General features: G+C 43.1%; 1 protein-coding gene across 2 annotated transcripts in view; it reads left to right on the top strand.

Moving 5' to 3' along the window:
- Positions 1–20,054, top strand: part of CENPP (centromere protein P) — a 232,289-nt gene extending 212,235 nt beyond the window's left edge. For both annotated transcript variants that reach the window (XM_012747144.3, XM_012747142.3), the window contains exons 6-8: positions 18,206–18,285; positions 19,436–19,527; positions 19,933–20,054. In XM_012747144.3, the coding sequence (XP_012602598.1) occupies positions 18,206–18,285; positions 19,436–19,527; positions 19,933–20,054 (294 nt within the window). The remainder of the gene's footprint in view (positions 1–18,205; positions 18,286–19,435; positions 19,528–19,932) is intronic.
- The last annotated feature ends 20 nt before the right edge of the window (positions 20,055–20,074 follow it).

The following is a 20,074-nucleotide window of genomic DNA, read 5'->3' on the forward strand; positions in this document are numbered from 1 at the left end:
TTCATGAGGCACCATTCAAATGATTCCCATCTGCAGCAATACAAATTCTTTCCACACAAGCCCCTGGCAGTGACTCCCGGCATGTGTTGGCATTGTTCCATTTACTCTTTGCTTCCCAAAGTCCATGAGGGTTTCACCAAAGTACGAGTTTCATGCATTGTCAGCACAGTGTAGGAGCTCAGTGTTTTCTTTTTTTCATTGTTTGTTTCTACGAATTAGTCATATTGTTCATTCAGCAGGCACTTATGTGTGAGGAACTGCGGTAGTTGCTTCTGCTTTGGGCCAAGTGTCTGTCCGAAAGCTCCAGAGCTTTTATCCTATTACAAAACATCTATATAAAATTTCCCTATTTTTAATTTGTTTAAATTTATTTCTGGATGATTCTCCCATACTTCCTAGTTTTACTAAATCTCTTCTAATATTCTTTAGCTTTTTTATTTGTAGGTTGTGCACATTCATGAAGTCAACAAATGTTTATCAAGTACCTATCATACACCTAGGCTATGCTAGCAGTTCAAAGTGAGTAAGATACTCTTACCAAATTAGATGTTACATAGTTGCATAAGTATTTAGTTGAAGCAACAAATGTATATACCTGCTGTAATCACAAGTGATTGCTATAATACACAAATTATACGAGGACATATAAGAAGAAGCGGGGAGATTTCCTGACGAAGGGCATTTGAGTAGAATGACAAAAATTTTTACAGGTGCTAGAAGGAAGACTGTTCACTGGGACTGGGATAAAGTTAGAAGCACAGGCTAGAAAGTAAGTGTAGGGAAATTTCACAGAGAACCTCGAGTTCCACATTTTAGAAATTTAGTATTTATTCTAGGCTCTAACAAAATCACTTTATATTTTTGAGGGGGATAGTAACATGAAATCACTCATTTTTAGGAAGATAATTTTGGAGATTCGTGAATGATAGAAAGTCAAGAGTCTGACTCTATTTTTGATAGTTGACTATCCATTCAGCAGTTGGTGGGAGTTTGGGTTGTATGAACTTGTCTATAACAAATGAAGCTTCTGTGAGCATTCATGTGCAAGTCTTTGTATGGACATGTTTTCGTTTCTTTTGGTTAGATTCCTAGGACTGGGATTGCCAGTTGTATGGCAAGGTTGTGTTTACAGTTTAAGAAACTGCCAAACCAAGGTGATGTCACAGAAAATGGCAGAGTAGGGCACTCAAAGAAATCAGTACCACCACTGAAACCACCATAAACTGTCAAAAATTGACAGAATAAACATTATTGGAACTCTGGAATCTAATCAGACACTTGAAACAACTGAGGGAGTACTTGGCGAAGAAGATGCAGCTGATTTCCAGTGAAAAGTATTGTGATGTCTTCACTTGCCTATCATCTGTCATTCCCCAGAGAGGCAGTGGCAGCTATGTCAATGGTAGCCCATGTTCTTCTTGCGGCTATTGCCAGAGAGTGAATACAAACCTTTTAAAAATATTATGGTTGTGTATTCTGACCTGTCTGGTGGTTCTGAAGGGACCAGTACTGAAGCTGACCTGTGTCATTACCACCCCTTGGGCTGGAGTAGATTCCTAGGAATTGGCAGCATTTCTAGAAAGATTTAAAGTTATATACTATGCATGCCTGCCAGCAGCAAGGGATGGAGGACAGAGCAAGCAGCCAACAGATCCAAAAACTCTGGAAAGAAGAGGCTGTAGGGGAAGTTTCTTGGGGGGAATAAAGGGCTTAGAGAGGCCACCACATATACCAGGGAAAACAGAGAGTGCAACATGCATGCCCAGAACTGGATGCATGCTCAGGAAAGACCTGAGAGGAAGCTAGGCTTCCACCTCTGATGGAGCAAGTAGGGAGTGAAAGTTAAGGCCAAGTTGTAGGCAAAATGCCTTAGCATTGAAGGAGTGTCCACCTCAGAGCCAAACTTCAAAGGCCAGGAGAGTAGAATTTTTTTCTTTCCCTTTGGGCTCCAGGCATTTAAGGAAATCTCTGTCAGGCCACTGGCTGATGGATGAGATAACAGAACAGAGACTTCAGTGACCACACACAAGCAGGAATACAGTCTTTGCAAAAACTGCAGTCCTCAGTAATCAACAACAGCAAACCCTGAGAATAGAAGAGATATTGATTCCCAGACTCACCACATTCTAATACTCAAAATGCCCAGTTTTCTGGCCGGGCGCGGTGGCTCATGCCTATAATCCTAGGACTCTGGGAGGCCAGGTGGCCGGATCGCTCCAGGTCAGGAGTTCAAAACCAGCCTGAGTGAGACTCCGTCTCTACTAACAATAGAAAGAAATTAATTGACCAACTGAAAATATATATACAAAAAATTATCCAGGCATGGTGGTGCATGCCTGTAGTCCCAGCTACTCGGGAGGCTGAGGCAGTAGGATCACTTGAGCCCAGGAAATTGAGGTTGCTGTGAGCTAGGCTGATGCCATGGCACTCACTCTAGCCTGGGCAACAAAGTGAAACTCTGTCTCAAAAGAAAAAAATGCCCAGTTTTCAGCATCAAAAATACAGGACATAGAAAGAAACAGAAAAGAATGGCCCATTCACAGGGAAAATAAATAAATATTCAGAAACCATCTTGGAGGAAACCCAGACATTGGACTTATTACACAGAGACTTTAAATGAACTGTCTTAAATATGCTTAAAGAGCTAAAGGAAACCCGGAAGACAATATATGAACAAAATGAGAATATCAGTAAGGAAACAGAAATTATAAAAGGAGCCAAACAAATTGTGGTATTTGCATACAATGGAATATTATTCAGGCATAAAAAGAAATGAAGCACCTTGAAAATGGAATGATGAACTTTGAAAACTTTGTTAAATTAAAGGAGCCAGACACAAAAGGTCACATATTATGTGATTTCATTTATATGAAATATCCACAATAAATAAATTCATAGAAGCAGAAATCAAATCGATGGGTGGTGCTTTCCAGGGCCAGAGGAAGCAGGAATTGGAATTAACTGCTTAATGGGTACCACTTTTATTTTGGCATGACAAAAGTGTTTTGGAAGTAGATATTGGTGGTGGTTGCACAACACTGAAAATGTACTAAATGTCACCAAATTGATCACTTAAAAATGATTAATTTTATGTTTATTTGAATTTCACCTAAGTATAAAAATAAAAATTAAAAGAGAGAGAGAGCAGCTGTGAGTTTTAAAAAGTCACTCTATATTGTACCTTCTCCCTCTCCATCCCCCAACCCCCAGGATATGGGCTCAGGGAACCATTTTCTTAAGGAAAGAAGAATGTTACCTTGTCTCATGCTCTCAGTTGCTTTGTCCCAGTCTAGAAAGATTCAAATGACAGGATTCTGTGTGAAAAGGGGGACTAGGTTAGGTTGAAAAAAGGATCAGATAACCTCAGGAGAGGTTGTGTCTCTCCAGCCATGCTTTCCTGGAAGAAATTCCCATATTGGTCCCCAGCATTAGGAATATAGGAAGAGGAGAGATCGATAGTAAACCCCTGGTTTGAGGCTCTCATGAGAAGTGAATATATGTCGGTTATGAACAAATAAAATACCTGCATTAGTAAGAAATTTAAAGGAACAATTATAACTCTGCTTCATATGTGAATGTACCATTTCAGAATTTATAAAGGACATTTAAAAAAAAAAAAAAAGGAAACTACCAAAGTGTTTTACAAAATGACTGTACCATTTCACATTCTTAAAATTACTTTGACATTCTCATACATGTTGGCTCTGCCAGTAGTGCTTTTGTGCTTTCTCCACATTCTCACCAGCACTTATTGTTGTCTGTCCTTTTTATTATAGTTATTCAAATGGACGTGAAGTGATTCTTTATGCTTTTAAGGAAGATTTCAAACTAAACATCCAATAGATCTATTTTTTATTTAGAACTGTTTTATTTTGAGCTTTTTATGATAGTTCAAATTGTTGTCAAGTGCCTTTCTAAACTACCTTATCTCACAAGGTCTAGTAATTTAAATTGAATATAAACATACATTCATTCACATTTCCTGACTCTTTATCAGTTTTTATCCAACCTTTAACTATGATATTTTTAATATGTTGAAAATAATGTATTTATCTGATAAACACAAACTACACACACGGTATCATCCCTGCTCCTCCCCACCTCCCCAAAAAAGGTCTGATTATTTCTTCTTGCTAAGAATGTGAGGGCTGCTGTTCAGGAGGAGCATTTTTCAGTTAAGCACCTTCTTCCCTGTAAGCTATAATTAGTTAAATGATTTCACAGGCCCATAACATGTTAGCATAAGCCAGTCATTTAGGAGTATTTTATGAGAACATGATTATCCCATTCAGAGACAAAATATGTAGAACATAAAAGACCCAAAGATATTTGCAAATGCTGTTGGAAGGCAAGGGCAGGCACTTATTGAACAAATTCTCTAAAGCTGTGTCAGTGGTGAGGCACATTTCAACAAAGGGCTTTCAGCTCCTTTAGTTCTGTTGACATAAATTAACTACTTGTTCTAAGATTTTTTTCAAACTCTAGTTTCTTTTCTGTGCATTTTCTTACTTTATAAGACACCATAAAACACATCTGGTTAGTATTCAGTGCTTATGGCACTTGTAAATAAAGAATCCTCTTTCTGTTACAAATGTGTAAATAAATGCTAAGCTTAAAGATATTTGATTGGAAAAGTAGCATAGAATTTATATTTGTCTGAGGCTAAAATATAACTTTTAGGAAATTGGAATCTGTCCTTTGGCTGTTTTGTCTTTAAGAAAAAAAAACGAGCAGCTTGACTATTTTGGCCCACACACTCTGTTTCCATTTCCTGCTGTTGGCCAGGGCTGCATGATCACAGTTAGACAGTTGTTATGCAAGCCCAGGGCTGGGGGGGCCCTCGTCCCTGGCCATCCCTTAAACACAACATCTCTCTATTTCCAACTAAATCTAAGAACTGTACAATCCTTTTCTCTTTCTTTGGTCAGCCATGGCTTCTGGAAATTAATATGTTTCTTCAAGTGTTATTAAACTTACAAGTCAGTTGAATTATTAATAGAAGCAGATTTTGAAAGATAAGTAAAAAGCTCACAAACATTAAAATAAACATCTACAACTAATATCTTCATGTAACAAAGATTTCTAAGCTGCAGCTTTTGGCCCTTATTTTTCAATGTGATACAACTAATTCTCGTTGAACAAAATCATGATGTGGACCACAGTTTCAGGATAGAGAAGTATTAAGCAATTGAAGTTTTGAAGAATTTAGCCAAAAGGGAGTCAGAATCTCCATATTTTCAGATAACTAAGCATTTCCACACACTGAAATATCAAGAGAATGGGAACACATGGAAAGCATTATTCGGAGCACACTGAAAAGTAATAAAAAATCATTGTGCATAGATAAGACCTTTGGGGAAAAAAATACAAAGCATACTTATTGAAAGATATGCCCTTGCATGTCAATCCTGATCCAAGAAAAGACATACTGAGTGCTTCCCAGGACAGCATTCCAGGTGCCACACATTAAGAAAGGCTTGCAGATTGCTAGTCTTAATCCAAGAACACCATGGGAAATGAAATAGATGGCATGTTCTTTTTACCAAATCCTGGAGAATCTGCGCATAATATTTCATGCATTTATGGCGACTGTCCTTAAGGATACATAAGATGAAGCTAGAAAAGATCCAGAGACAAGAAGTAAAGTCACCAAGATGGCTACAGAGCTTCCTGATGAGAAAAAGAAAAAGCATTCTCCAACCTGGAACAGTAACAGCAAAGAAGAGGCATGTTGACATTTATCACAACTTTTTTACGAAAAATTTAGTTTATTTGGTTTATTTACTAATTTATTATCTGTCTTTTCATGGGCCAGGGATACAGTCTTTATTGTTTAGCCTTTTGTTGAAATATAGACATACAGAAAAGGGCATATATCATAAATATACAGTTTGATGATTTTTCACAAAAAATACTACTTATAAAACTACCACCTGGATCAAGAAACAGCATGAGCAGCCCCTGGAAGCCCCTTTGCTCCCTTCCACTCATTCCCTACCAAGGGCAAGCACTCTGCTGGCTTCTAACAGCAAGGGTCTGCCAGCCAGCTCCAGTAACCTGACGTGGATGGAATTGGGCCGTATGTGGCATTCTGTGTCGCTGTTTTTTTGCTCCACATTGTGTTTGTGAGGTTCATCCATGCTGTGTGCAACTTTATATCATTCATCTCATTAGTGAATAGTATTCCATTGTGTGGATACCACAAAGTATTCACCCTTGTTCCTGTGCATTTCTTGGTTCTGGCATTATAAACAGTAACACTATTAGCACGTCAACACATGTACAGCTTTGTTGGGTGGAATTGCTGAAACACAGGGTTTGCCAACGTTCAGCTTTGGTATATGTTGCCAACAGTTTTCCAAAATAACTATGCCAGTTTACATTCTCACCAGCAGTTCCACTTGCTCACTCCTGTTTCAACACTGGGTTTGTCAATTGCTTTTAGCCATTTGAATCTAAATGTCGTGACATTCCATTGTGGTTTCAGTTTGCATTTCCCTAATACACAATGTTTATTTTGTTCATCAGTATATGCCAGTGTTTAATGTTGTGCCTGTGTTTTCTATTAGGGCTCTTTCAATACAAGTGATAAAGAATGGGACAGAAACCCAACTTAAATTGGCTTAAACAAAAAAAGGAATTTCAGTGGCTCCTGTAGACAGTAGGAGGGCTGGAGTAGTTCAAACAATCAAAAGTTGCTGGCCCTTGGGATGGAGGCTTCTCTCTCCTGCTGTGAACCTCTCAGCAGCGCCTGCATCACCTCCCAGTGTCCACTTCTCAATCCCAGGCAGCACGAGGGCTGGCCAAGGGGGCCACGCACATGTGGAAGGTGTGGTAGTGCTGTGTTGTGCTGAGCTGGGTCCTGGGGAAAGGTGAGCAGGATTTTTCATCAGAAGAGGGGAGGTATCACCTGTGCTTACTGGGCAAAGGAAAACAGGCCTCTGATGGTCTACCATGGCTTCACATACAGGAGAACTTTCATAAAATCGTTTTGAATGAATGAATGAGTCAATCCAAACTTACCATGTTGTGCAAGCCATGGATAGGGTGAACCTGAAATACTCTTTCTAAGGGTTACTCAATCTAGGAAAATAAAGCCCTTTTAGGACAGCAAAGGATTTTCTTCTGCCCTTATTTCTCCCCATTTAAGAACTATTCTGCCTAGCACTCTGGGAGGCCGAGGCGGGAGGATTGCTCAAGGTCAGGAGTTCGAAACCAGTCTGAGCAAGAGCGAGACCCTGTCTCTACTATAAATAGAAAGAAATTAATTAGCCAACTAATATATATAGAAAAAATTAGCCGGGCATGGTGGCTCATGCCTGTAGTCCCAGCTACTTGGGAGGCTGAGGCAGGAGGATTGCTTGAGCCCAGGAGTTTGAGGTTGCTGTGAGCTAGACTGACACCATGGCACTCACTCTAGCCTGGGCAACAAAGCGAGACTCTGTCTCAAAAAAAAAAAAAAAAAAAAAAAAGAACTATTCTGTGTTGATATATAGTTATAAGATCTGTTTTGCTCATTCATGGATGATCTGTAGAGAAATGAATAAATGAAAGAGCAGTATTTACTGCTCTCCTGTTATCTGTTTTGAGTTTTAAGTCAAGCCCATAATAAGCTGGTTCCTTCCTCTTTATTGTTGCCTGGGCCAATAATAAAGATGAGCAGTGATTAGTGCTTGGTAGAGCTGGATTATGTGGTCTGTGGCCAGACTATAAGGCGAGTGTTATTTTGGGACCCAAATAAAACTACATATTTTTTCTTAAGATTCTTTAAATGGGAGCCACTTATTAAAATAACCAAGCATAATACTAAAGGGAAAATGTGGAGAAGCAAGAATCCAGGTAAACTTGGCTAACTTTCTCACTAATCTCAAATATAATGTGGTATCCTGGAGAGAAAAAGAACATTAAGTAAAAACTAAGGAAATCTGAATAAAGTATAGCCTTCAGTTATAATGATGATGCAGAAACATTGGTTCATTAATTGTAACAAATGTACCAAACTAATACTTTAATAATAGGGGAGACTAGGTGTGGGATATGTAGGGATTCTGCCTTTGCAATTTTTCTGTCAATCTGAAACTGTTTTAAAAAATAAAGTTTATTTAAGAAAAAAAGAGGTAAATGCCTTGGAGGAAGCCCATGCAAGGAGGGTCCCTGAAGCTTCAACTTTATTAGTTTCAGGGTAAATTCACCTCTGATCTCTTTCCATTCTAATCAGCACTTACCTGGATCACAGGTAACCAAAAATCTGCCTCGAGAAAGACATTGTGAGCAGGTGGCCCAGCTCAATTCCTTCTACTACTGGCTCTGGGACGTTGGAGCCATGTTTTTCTTAGTTTTTAAAACAGGCATAATTTTTTATTCCTGCCTCATAAAGGTATTCTATGATTCAATATTTTAAAGTTCTTTCAAAACTAGAACTGTGAAAATAGAATAAATTATTATTGTCCTTTGGACTATTTCTCTGTGGCTTTTCATCCGCCCTCAGGTTTTAATTCTCTTGCCCAGTATTCATTTTATTTTTCTTTAACCATCAGCTCTTGCTATAATACACAGTTTCAACCATTTAAACTTTCATTTGTGTAAATTATTTATGCCCTGTTTTTCTTTGTCCTAGAAGTGGGGCAAGGTTGCTCTTTTCCTAAGGATGTGTTGACTTTATGGTTCGTTTCTTTTCTCCCATTTTTAAAAACTGAAAGCATTTCACATAGAACTCTAAAGTACAAGTTTGGACATACATCATTGGCTTTATTTATAAAATATAATTTAAATATTATTTGGACCTTAATTTTTTATATTTCAGCATATTACAGGGGTACAAATGTTTAGGTTACATATATTGTCCTTGCCCCACCCGAGTCAGAGCTTCAAGTGTGTCCATCCCCTAGACGGTGTGCATCGCACCCATTAGGTGTGTATATACCCATCCCCCTCCCCGTCCCCATCTGCCCGGACACCCGATGAATGTTATTACTATATATGTACTTAAGTGTTTATCAGTTAATACCAATTTGATGGTGAGTACATGTGGTGCTTATTTTTCCATTCTTGGAAATTTTGTTGGAAATCTATACAAGAGGCAGAAAGGCTCTCCTCCACCCCCACTTCTGTTCTCTGTGATAGCAGGCCTATCTGAAAAAAGAAAGAGCCAGAGAGGTTCTGGACTCTGAGCCCCACCATAGCTTTTTAATAACCTTCGTCTAGAAAGAAAACTAAGGAGTTTTAGTTAAAAAAAAATAAGTCTCAGGAAGTTTCCTCTACTAGATCAGGGCTCTTTAAAGTTGAGACTTGGCTTATTCATACCTGGCACTAGATTGGGAATGGATGAGCAAACTTTTCAGTGGCACTTGTTACCCAACAAAAATGTTTTTGCTGCTACTTCCATAGTCAGTCACCAGTACTGAAATATGTTATTACAGATTGATTGTAATAAAACTTGACCTTAACATTACAACTATATCTGAACTTAGAGATGTTATGTAGTAGAATGTTTATGACTCAAGATTTGGAATCTGTTGGCCTTAGATGTGAATCAATTTACTAGTTGTGTAATCTTGAGCAAGTATCTTAATTTTTCTGAGCCTTAGTTTCATTAAAATGAGCATTATAATCAACGATGTCATAGGACTGCTGTGGGGGTTGACTGAGCTGGTTCTTGTCAGGTGTGTGGGGCCTGCAAAGGTAAAGGGGGTGGGATGGGAGTAGAAGTGACTTGTCTTGTGAAAAAGAACCTGAAGACTTTACCAATCTTAAAATATCTGTTATTCCATGAAAAAAAATTAAATCAGACCATAACTTTAAATTATAACCAGTTTCAATGTTTTTGGACAGCATTACTTCAAGATTTATGAAATAATGAGAGAGTTTAAACCTTAGTAATGACAAAATTTCCAGTGTATATGTGAAATATTACTTTCACTATCAGTTATAAGTAAATATTAATAATTACATAAAGAAAATTGTGGAATTATCTCTAAAGAGTTTCTAGTATTTATCATTACATTTGTATGTGTGTATATATTTAGCTTCTTGATTATCATTTCTGATTATTTAAAAATAAACCAGCTTGGCTCACCTTTTCACAGTAGTGGTCTAGGAAGAAACTCAATTACTTTTCAAATCATACAGTTGCTACATGATTAGCTTCAAATGACAATCTTAAAAAAAAAAACTGCTACACTTATATTCCCATCTGAAGTGATATTTGTTTTCTCTAGTAATCTTAAGGGGAAGTTGGTTTTTTAAGTGTACATTTGCATTTAGATTTGATTCCAGGGTACATGTTTCTAGGCTATATATATTACTAATTTTGCTTGCATAATTCTCCTTTTTCCATTCTAAAATTGGAATGTGAAGAAGAATTACATTTATAACTTTTATTATTCATTTTTAGGATTTCTGCATCCCTTTGTTCCTTCTTTTAGTTCCATTTTCTAGACAAGGTGTTTATAGTCATATTTTCACATTATAATCTCTCCATCCTTGATTTCCTAAAAAGTGCTAAGGATTGTTTTCACACTGGTTTGAGATGGAGCTCTTTGGGTGTGTGGGTTTTGTGGAGTCCCAGGGCTTCTGTCTGGCTGAGGGCAGGGGCCAACTCTTACACCACCAAACCCCAACCCCATAGGTCCCTCTGATTGAGAAGGGGAGATGTGGGCATGCAAGGGTGAGTCGGCCTCATCCCCACACCCAGCACAGTGTCCCTGCTCCTTGGAGCCTCTTTCTATAATCACCCAAGCAAAGGGAGAGCAATTTCTGTTGAGTGTCTGGGAGTAGGTTGGGAATGCAGATGTGCCATGAGGGAGGAATTAACTGCAGAAATAACTTGTCTTGGTTTTCTTTGAGGGTGTGATGTGATGTATGACGTGGGAAAAGGCAGTACTGGGTGTCACCCCACACCATGTGCACAAGGGTCAGTTGGAACAAGATCAGGAGACATGACATCCCATCCTCCTGCCCCCACGGCCAGCTCGGAACATGTTTCCTGTCTCCCAAGACAGAAATCTTCTGATGATCGAAGATTACAAACAACAGTTAAATGAAATTTAAATATTCAATTATAAAATAACTGAGGGCTTTTTTGAGGAATTTATCTAAGTTAATGGAATTTAAATGAACTATGAAAAAACAAAATAAAAACCAAAAGGAAGTAGAAAGAAATATGGTTACAGGAATAAGGGAATTTCTGTTGGAATTTTAACCCCAGAGGTTTGAGAGCCATTTTATAACTATCCAGACGTGCAGAAATGGCACCTGAACTGGGCCCTAAAGGAAAGTCCTGGAAACAAGAAGGGTGAAAAGAGGAGAAAAAAAGTCCATCTCAGGCTTGGGAGCTAAGGCCACATAGGACAGACCACCCCCTCAAAAGACAGCCCATGGCTAAACTATCACTTTGCCATCGGGACTGACTGTGTGGTCTCTGTGGTTGTTTATTAATTTGCTCTACTTCTGTTTCCCAGGGTCACTTCCCAAGAAAAAACACTATTGAAAATATGATGTGTTCGTTCCCACCAGACTTTTCTTCACACATAAAACATGGGCTGATTTCCCCCCAAACCTGCCTCCAGCCTCTCTCTTGGTTTGTCTGTGTCTCGTGAACATCCCAACCACCTGGAGCTCCACAGTCTCCCCCCAGGGACTAGTGGGACCCACCTCCCCTAGTCTGCCAGGGTCCGTGACTTCAGCAAAGGGCCAGAGAGTAACTGTGTTAAGCTTTGCAGCTGTGTGATCTCTGTGCAGCCGCTAAGCTCTGTGTCCTAGCACAAACGCAGCCATGGACTGTATGTGCCTAATGCGTGAGTGTACTTTATCATGGACACTGAAGTTTGAATTTCATATAATTTTGATGTCATGAAATCTTCTGAATTTTTCCAACCATTTTTAGTTTGAGCTTCCATATAAAAAGAAGGGGGTGTGGGATTTGGCCTGCAGCCTGTCATTTGCTGTCTCCTGCTCTGGTTCTCTCTTTCTGGTGATGCAAGCCAATTATTCATGCTTGCGTTGCTGTTTGTTTATTAAAATTCCCCAAGTCTTTGTTTAAGAATGCTGTTGGAATATACTTCCAATAAGGTAGGTCTCTTTCAGCTCTTGAGGTTCCCTGATTCTTCCCAAGTCTGTACAAACAAGGAAGGCTGGGTGAAGGGAAGACAAGCCAAGCAGAGCTCCCAGCTGGGTCTGTTCTGCAAAGATCCGGAGATGAGCTAAGTGCTGAGGGCAGGGCTGCCCCACAGGGGCTGGGGTACATGGAGAACACTTGGCACAAGGCCCTGAGAGGGCTCTGGGATGTCAGTACCAGAAGGATGACCACAAGTCACACCCGGACTGGGCCAGGCCACCCTCCCTCTGGGGAGGTTTGTGTTTTTGCTCCTGTAGCAATGTGCTGTGATGACATTCCAACTTTCCCAGGTTTATGACCCACCGTGGGCTTGGAATAGAAGTTTTTCTGGTTGTTGGTTTTACTAAGCAACATTTAGGACACATTTTTTAACTCCCTCCGGACAAGCAATATTTTAGCTATTCCCAGTTATTTTTGAGATGTTCCTACAGTGCTGGTCCCCTGAGGAGTCTTTCCTGGACACTCACATTCATCCACTAGTGGCAACTGATCTCTGATTTCTGCGCCCCACACAGGGTAAGACCAGAGAACTGCTGCGCTCCCTTGTTTTTTAATCAAGCGAATGACCTTGGTGCAGACACGAACGTAGCCAGGTCCGTGTGCGTGTCTCTGATCCTCAGGACCACGTCCAGGAAAATTAGGGTAATGCGGTTTATGGGAGGTAATTCAGCAACATAGCGACTTCATTCAGTTCTGTTTGTATCACTTCATGGAAATGTTCCCTTCAAAAACATAAATAGTCTAGAATAACTGGTTAAATGTCCACATAATTAGACTTGGAATTGCAGTCTTTCCATCCTTTGTGTAATCAAAAGATTATTACAAGTCAGGCACCTTTCGTCCAGCTTTGTGGTCTGTGGGTTTTGTTAAACTTTCAATTGGATGGAGTGTTAGCGAGTGTACTGTCTCTTCTGGTGGTCATGCTAGTCAGGAAATTTCTAAAGGGGCTTCTGGTGCTGCCAGTGGTTGGTTCTGTTACTTAATGATTGTGATGATACAGAGTGTTTCTTCTCCAGAATTGCCCTAGAATAGCTACTCCTTCCCTTGTTATAGCTGGCAACAGTCTGAAAACCCTGTCTCACCTCCCCCACAGGGCTGCGAGTCCTCATGTACCCGCCACACACACTCTGACCAAAAGGACCAAGGTACCTAGCCCAGTATTCGGCCCAGAAAAATCTCTTAGTGTCAAATGGATGGCTGCATTGTGTCAGCTCTGTGTCGTACGTATTTTTAGATTTTTAAGAGAATGCTCTTCCCTGCCCTCTTCCTTTCCTCCCTCTGCAGAGGCGCCTGTGTGCCCGCAGAGGAAGGCCGCGACGCGGCTGGCAGGTGCGCTCCGGAGATTGTAAACTGACTGATCAAACAAGTAAATACACTGAGGACAGAAGGAGGCAGGTCTTTCACGGATGGCAAAGCAGTTCACAGACATGGAAAGGAGGTGGACCTAGGTGTCAGGGGAAGCTCGTGCTTGTTTGTTTTTAATGTGGGTGTGGAATGGCTATAGGTGTGCTTGTGTGTGTGTGTGCGCACTCCAGTGCGTCTTTCCTGGCTCTTTCTGCAAAGAGGTTCTAGAAGTAATGAAACACCAGGAGCTACCAGCCCAGGCCGTGGTTTGTAAATATTGTTGGCTTCTTTGAATCCAGAGCCGGGCAAATACAAAATGAGCCCAGAACAGCTCGTGCTGCCAAAGCATGTAAAGGCCTCAAAGAATGATGGGAATGTGTCAGAAGCAGCCTGCAGGGGCTTGTACCTGGGGGCACGGGGTTGCACGTGTTGCATGTTGTGCATCGCAATCAACAGTGATCTTCACAGGTTACAGCCTGTGGGACACATGACTAACTGTGAGTCAGTAATGATACAGACAAATAAGAAATGAAGAGCTCTTTCTGCTACTAGAAAGCCAACCACAGATGCAGAAGGAATGCTGGAAACAGAGAACCCCCTTTGGCGACCCTCACTATGGTTGGTGCAGCCTCAAACCGTCATGGGGGCTCAGGCGAGGGGGGTGGGTGGTGTCCCCTCAGAGCACGGTGGTGGGGTTGCGTCTCACTGAGTCGCACGTGGTATCATTTCCATGGAGCTCCTGACCCGGCCTCACCTTGGCCTGGACACATGGCCTTAGACCCAGACTGTGTGGTCTGCGGCTGAGCTGCTGCGCTGGCCCCAGAGCCCCAGCAGTACCTGCTCACTTGTGATAATATGATTATCTAACGTGTGACAACATACGCATAATAATGTGTGTGAAGAACCTGGACCAGTGTCTGCACAGAAAACACATCTGTTAGTTTTCTGTTTGAAGCGAGGCAAGTCATTGTTTTTCCAAGTGCTCATGCTGTAGGCATTTCTAGACCTTTCTAAAGTTTGGTGCACTTGTCTCAGAAGTGTTGTGTGTGAAGCCACCCACCAAGACCCTACGTTGCCAAGTCTAACAGTCCCAACAGACATGTCTCTGCTGATTTCAGCATACAATAGCAGATGCCCTGGCCAACCCGCTCCCGAGCCCGCCCTTGCTGTCTGCCCCTTCCACAGTCGTTTCTGCACACTTCCCCACAGCTGTGCCAACCCCTCTTGGCTGCACCCCCAGCCCTGATCATCCCAACCCACCTGTCCCGCCTTGCTCACTGGGCAAAGAGCACCTCATCCAATATATATCCAATATATTGTATATACCTCATCCATACTGCCCCAGGGTCAGGAGCGCTCCATCCCCCACATCCAGCAAGCACTGCTGCCCCTGCCCCAGAGCACACTGAGGCCACCCCACCGTCACTCTGGCCACAGGGTCTCCCTCCTTTCTCCCTAACCTGGCCCACCTCAGCCCGGTTGGTGTGATCCTTTCCAAATAGACATCAGACTAGGCTCTGGGGACGAGCCTGTGTGTCCTGGCCCTACCCACCTCTCATATGTCGACACAAAAATTACTTGTAAATGTTCATTAATAGAAGCCCCCAAACTGGGAACAGTGATGATTCTTTCAAGATGTACTGAACATCAAGTCCCTTCGCCCCTGCTGGAACTGCCACAAAGCAGCAGGTGGCCGTTGTCGGGAGGACGCAAGGATGCAGTTGGGAGTGTCGGGAGCGGTGGGAGAGGGCAGGGAGGAAGCAAGGCTTCTCGTGTGTTTAAGTGGGAAAGTGACCTAGTCGTTTCTCTGTGGCATTGCACTGGAACGGAACACGAGGGTGGCTTTCTGTAAAGCTTGGTTAAAAACTGCACTCCTCTTGGACTGGCTCCCAGCAGCCATCGCAGCAGCACAGCGGGCCTCAGGTGTAAAAGTCGGGCGGATAGCAAATTGCCAGCATCTCACAGCCACCCGTCTTCATCGTGAACTCCAGGGGCTTCTTGAATGCAGACTCCCTGCATGTGGCGAGCAGCTGAACAAACACATTTGAATCCCTGCCTCAGCATTCCTCAGCCGCTGGGGGGCTTTGCTGCGGCAGGCTGGGGCCTCCAGAAGGGAAGCGCGGTGCTGGCCAGCAGTCAGTGTGCCCTGCGAGCCCCTCCCGGCCTCTGCCCGCCCCAGCCTTCCTGATAACATCCTGGAAGCACAGGCTTCCCTGCGTCGTCCTTTGCATACTAGCACTCTCAGGGCTGTGCAGACCACTCAGGCGCTAGGAAGAGCCCGGGCCCAAGACTGATCCCATGGGAGCCCGGCCAGGTGCTCCTTCTCTGGGCTTTAGTTATACTGTGGCAAAACATGACGTATCTAAGGTGCTTTCCAGATCATGTTATATTTTCCCAGTTAACTCTGTGTGTGTAAAGTATTTGAAAATATATTGTATGTATCTCTGCCTTATCAGAGTTATAGCCATCTTAAATCTTTCTTGCTTTTCTTTTATCAGTGTCAATTATAGTACATGTGAATCGTTGAATCTTTGTGAAATGTGCTGATTTCATGCCAAATGACCTCAAGCCTACTTTGTATTTAGGTGTATCATTTCTCGTAGCCTTTCATTCTTCTCCTTCAAAGCGCCTGTATACCTGTGTCAGTGAGCCCCGCCCTTTGTATTTCTAGTGATCGTTAACCAGGCTGCCTTTCTTTCTGATGCCCGTCTGGGCTGTTCATCAGCCTTTAATTGCTACCTTCTCAGTTGTGCTCTGAATGGTCGGGGTTACCACACAAGTGGATGAAGCTGGATAAATGGAGCAACATTATTAACTTGTATGAAGTTCTGTGTTCATTCAGTATGAACACATACTGAATGCCTGACCTCTTCCTAATGTCAGCATTTCTACCTTTGACTTTATGTAAAAAACTAAAGGGAGTAAAGTACACTTTAATTTTTTAGTGAAGGCATCCAATTTAAACTCTCCTGTTGTTCACAAGGAGAGGCTTGGAGGCAGAGATCTGCTCCATCTGCTCCCTTGCGCTCAGAGGCTGAGCCTCGGGCCCCGCTCTGGAGCTGGCCTGGGCCCAGCCGTCACAGCGAGTCCTGAGTGCTGTGCTGAGCACGGCCTGGAAGCCAAACTGCCACGTTCACATGCTCCCCTTTAAGTTCCTCATATGGTTGTGATTCATTTAGAAGAGCCTGTGGTTTAAAGATCAACCAGCACTTTCCACTTAGGTATATATTTTCTCATCAAAACTGTTTTGCTGAAATGAGTAATTGTCTGTAAGTTTAAACCAGCCCCCCCACCCCCGCCTCGGGCTGGCTCGGCTCGGCTTGGCGTCTAGGCATGTCCTCCACTGCCGGGGCTGCGTGCGCGAGGCGCGGCCTCCCACGCTGGCGACAGCTCACGATACGGGGGCTGGCTGATGTTTACATCAACATGTGACATGTCTTTATCCCCATACAACCTCATTTGACAGAGCTACTCTGGTTCAGTCTGGCAAGTATCTGCAGCCTAAGAGGCTCTGCCACTCACAAACTCAGCCGTGTTCCCTCGTCTCTTGTTCTGACAGGGTGTCAGGCCGACATTTCTCAGGTGAAACCTCACTCACCTCACTCCCTTTCCACGAGGCGTGGGGAGGCCACGGTGGTTTTGGTCACAGTGGGGCTGCATCTGCCTCAGCATCATCCTCAGGCTTCCATTTCTACGTCAGGTGCTCTGAGAGGGCAGAAAGGACCCAGTGTCTTTCAAAGACTGGCCCTGGGAACCCGACATCTCATAGTGGAGCCTATGGTAAAAGTATGTCACATCACCCCTGCAATCTGTTCTCATAAGAGCAGACAGAAAGACAGTTTTTAAAAACTGAGAAGATGAGGCCACTATTACCTTACCAGTTGTGAATCTGTACCTTCTGTTCAGGTTCCTGTAAAGCAAGCTTTGTTGTTTGTTTGTCGTCGTTGTTGTTGTAATGATCCAAATTAATGTGTCAGTTCTGGTATGCCAGAGGCTCCCACAGAAACAAGCAAATATGCCCACAATTATCACATTATGTGGGGGGAAACAAACCTATTTTAGAGTTGCAAGCCTAGAAATTAGTGAAATTCTGCATTATTTCCCTGTTTTAGAGAATGTCTTTGACTCTAAGATGGTATATGATCTCATCATAAAGCTTTTACCAAAACATGCACTTTCCCTTATTGCAGTGGGAGCCAGGTGCCTCCACCTGGCACAATCTGGGTACCTGGGCGGGGTCCTGCCCATGCCAGGAAGGATGTGTGGGCTGGGGGCCATTCGCATGCGTCCCGAGGACAGACTAGGAGTGTCCACCGTGACAGGGGCCGGCCACAGCCTTCAGAGCCTCAGTTCAAAAGGCTGTGAAGGTCAGATGCTAACACTGTCTGAGTAAAACAGTCCTTTAGCTAGGGGAGTCACCTGACCAGTCATCCACAGACCAAGGAACTGTCCCAGGTGGGAGGAACATGGACAAACTGGCAAAACTGAAATAAAGTTGTATGGTGGTTGTGTAAAATGTCAATGTTGGGGCAGGTGGTAACCGGGAGCCTGAAGGCTGTGTGGCCGCGGAAAGCCCTACAATGGGGCGGGCCCAGCAGGGGCAGGAGGCAGTTCACGCCGTCAGGTGGTGCGTGTGATACTCGGCCTCTTTCAGGCAATCACCTGGAACAGTGTCCCTGCACCCATCCCGTAGCCCCTTGCTCCTCCCCGCGGATCTGTCCCTAACCATTTCTTCTCCCTACACAGGAAAAGTACCCGGATACCGTGCACCTCTCGGAAGGGGCCTCCTCCCACTCCATGGGGATCCGGAGTGCCAGCCGGCCGGGGTGAGTGTGCATAGATGCCGTGGGACCCCCATTTCCTCATAAAACAGAGTATAAATAGAAGATAAATGTAAACCACCAACCAAGAACTAAAGATCATCAGTTGGAGGAATCAGTGGAGTCACACCAGATATGTGCCCCACTGGAAGAGAGTGGGGTGGACCATGCTCCGTAAACGTTACCTCAGAGAGGAAACATCTACACGGAGCGTGGGAGAAAGTGCTGGGCTGCAGGAGGAAAATGCTCATCTGTCCCAGGGTCAGCGGGTGACAGTTTCACGGGTGGAGATGTGGGTGAATCCACTGTGATTTCAGAAATGGAAGGGGATAAGCCAGGGGTGACTGGAGAGCCCCCGAGAAGCCAAGCAATCGGAAGAACTGGGGAGACCAGGTTCAGGGCTCCAGCTTCACAGTCAGTTCCTCTGCTGGCCCCAGCACCTCCCTGTCCCAGAGCCACTATCAACTTGTACTATTTGTCATCCACTTGCTTTTGTGCATGTGTATACATCTATCAGAATGTACTTTTATGACTCGTGTATGAATGCCTAAAAACTTCAGTTTTCAAGCCTTAAAATAGTGTGGTTGTTAAGCAGGCTTCGGGGAGTAGCCTTCGTCAACATCAGCCCCCTCTGGTGTCACACGTAGCAGTAGTTCATTTTCACTGCTCATCTCCTAGTGAATACACCAAAATGTCTGTCTTCGTTCTTCAGGTCTTGAGCATTTGGGTTCTTCATACTGGCCCCTGCCTCCTGGCACAGCACACAGGCTTCTCTTGGGCTCATATACCTAGAAATGAAATTTCTAGGGCAGGTGTGTGTTCAGCTTTCTCTCAATGCCAGATTATTTTCAAAGTTGTTTATCAATTTATATTTCCACTGGTAATTTATAAATTCCTGTTGCTCTGCATGCTGTACTTCACTTGGATCGTCGTACTGATTTTTGCCAATGTAGTGGAAACAAAGCATTATCTTACTGTGGTTCTAATTTCCCTTTTCCTGTGTAACTGACTATACTTTTTCTTCCTCTGTGCGTAGATGTCTTTAGGAGCAAGGGAACCCAGCATAGACAGATAAACTGTTACAAGCACCTAGTTTCTTAATTTTTCAATCAAATTTTAAAAAAACACTTAATGATGTATTTTACCTCTTTTTCAGGTTTGAATTATTAATTATTTGGAAGATAAAAATAGATGAAGAAGGGAAGGTTTCGCCAAAGCTAGATCTTCTCACCAAAGTCCCACGGCGAGGTAGGGCTCTGGGTGTGGGTGTTCTGAGTGACTTCCCAGCGTGCCTGGCACAGCAACCTGCTTATTTCATCTGGTTTCACATGGCAAGAATCAAAAGTTGAAAATCTTAGTAGTGTATTTTGTACATCAGTTTTGAAAATATTTTTATCAATAATCACTAAAAAATCATATGAAAGCTGATTCCCCCCACCCCAAGGCCTTCCAGACTAAACGCACAAGGGACATCCTCTCCCTGCCCCAGCTGTGGGTGAAGGCTCCACGCATCCCTCCCCGCACCGTCTCCAGCACGTCCCGTTCCAGGTGGCCAGTCGAGAGCAGGGAAGGGGCTTGGGGAGAACAACACCAAGAGTAAACAAGAAACCACCAACTTGAAGTTTCTTACCCAGTTTTATGTTTTCTTTGCAGCCCTAGAACTGGACAAGAACAGAGTCATAGAAACTGCTCCTCTCAGCTTCCGAACCCTGCTAGGAGTGCTTGGCATAGAAGCTGCTCTAGAAAGCCTGATAAAATTGTTTTGCAATAACTAGTTCCAAAACAGTGAACATGT

This window comes from Microcebus murinus, chromosome 12 (assembly GCF_040939455.1).
Source record: "Microcebus murinus isolate Inina chromosome 12, M.murinus_Inina_mat1.0, whole genome shotgun sequence".
Taxonomy (NCBI): domain Eukaryota; kingdom Metazoa; phylum Chordata; class Mammalia; order Primates; family Cheirogaleidae; genus Microcebus; species Microcebus murinus.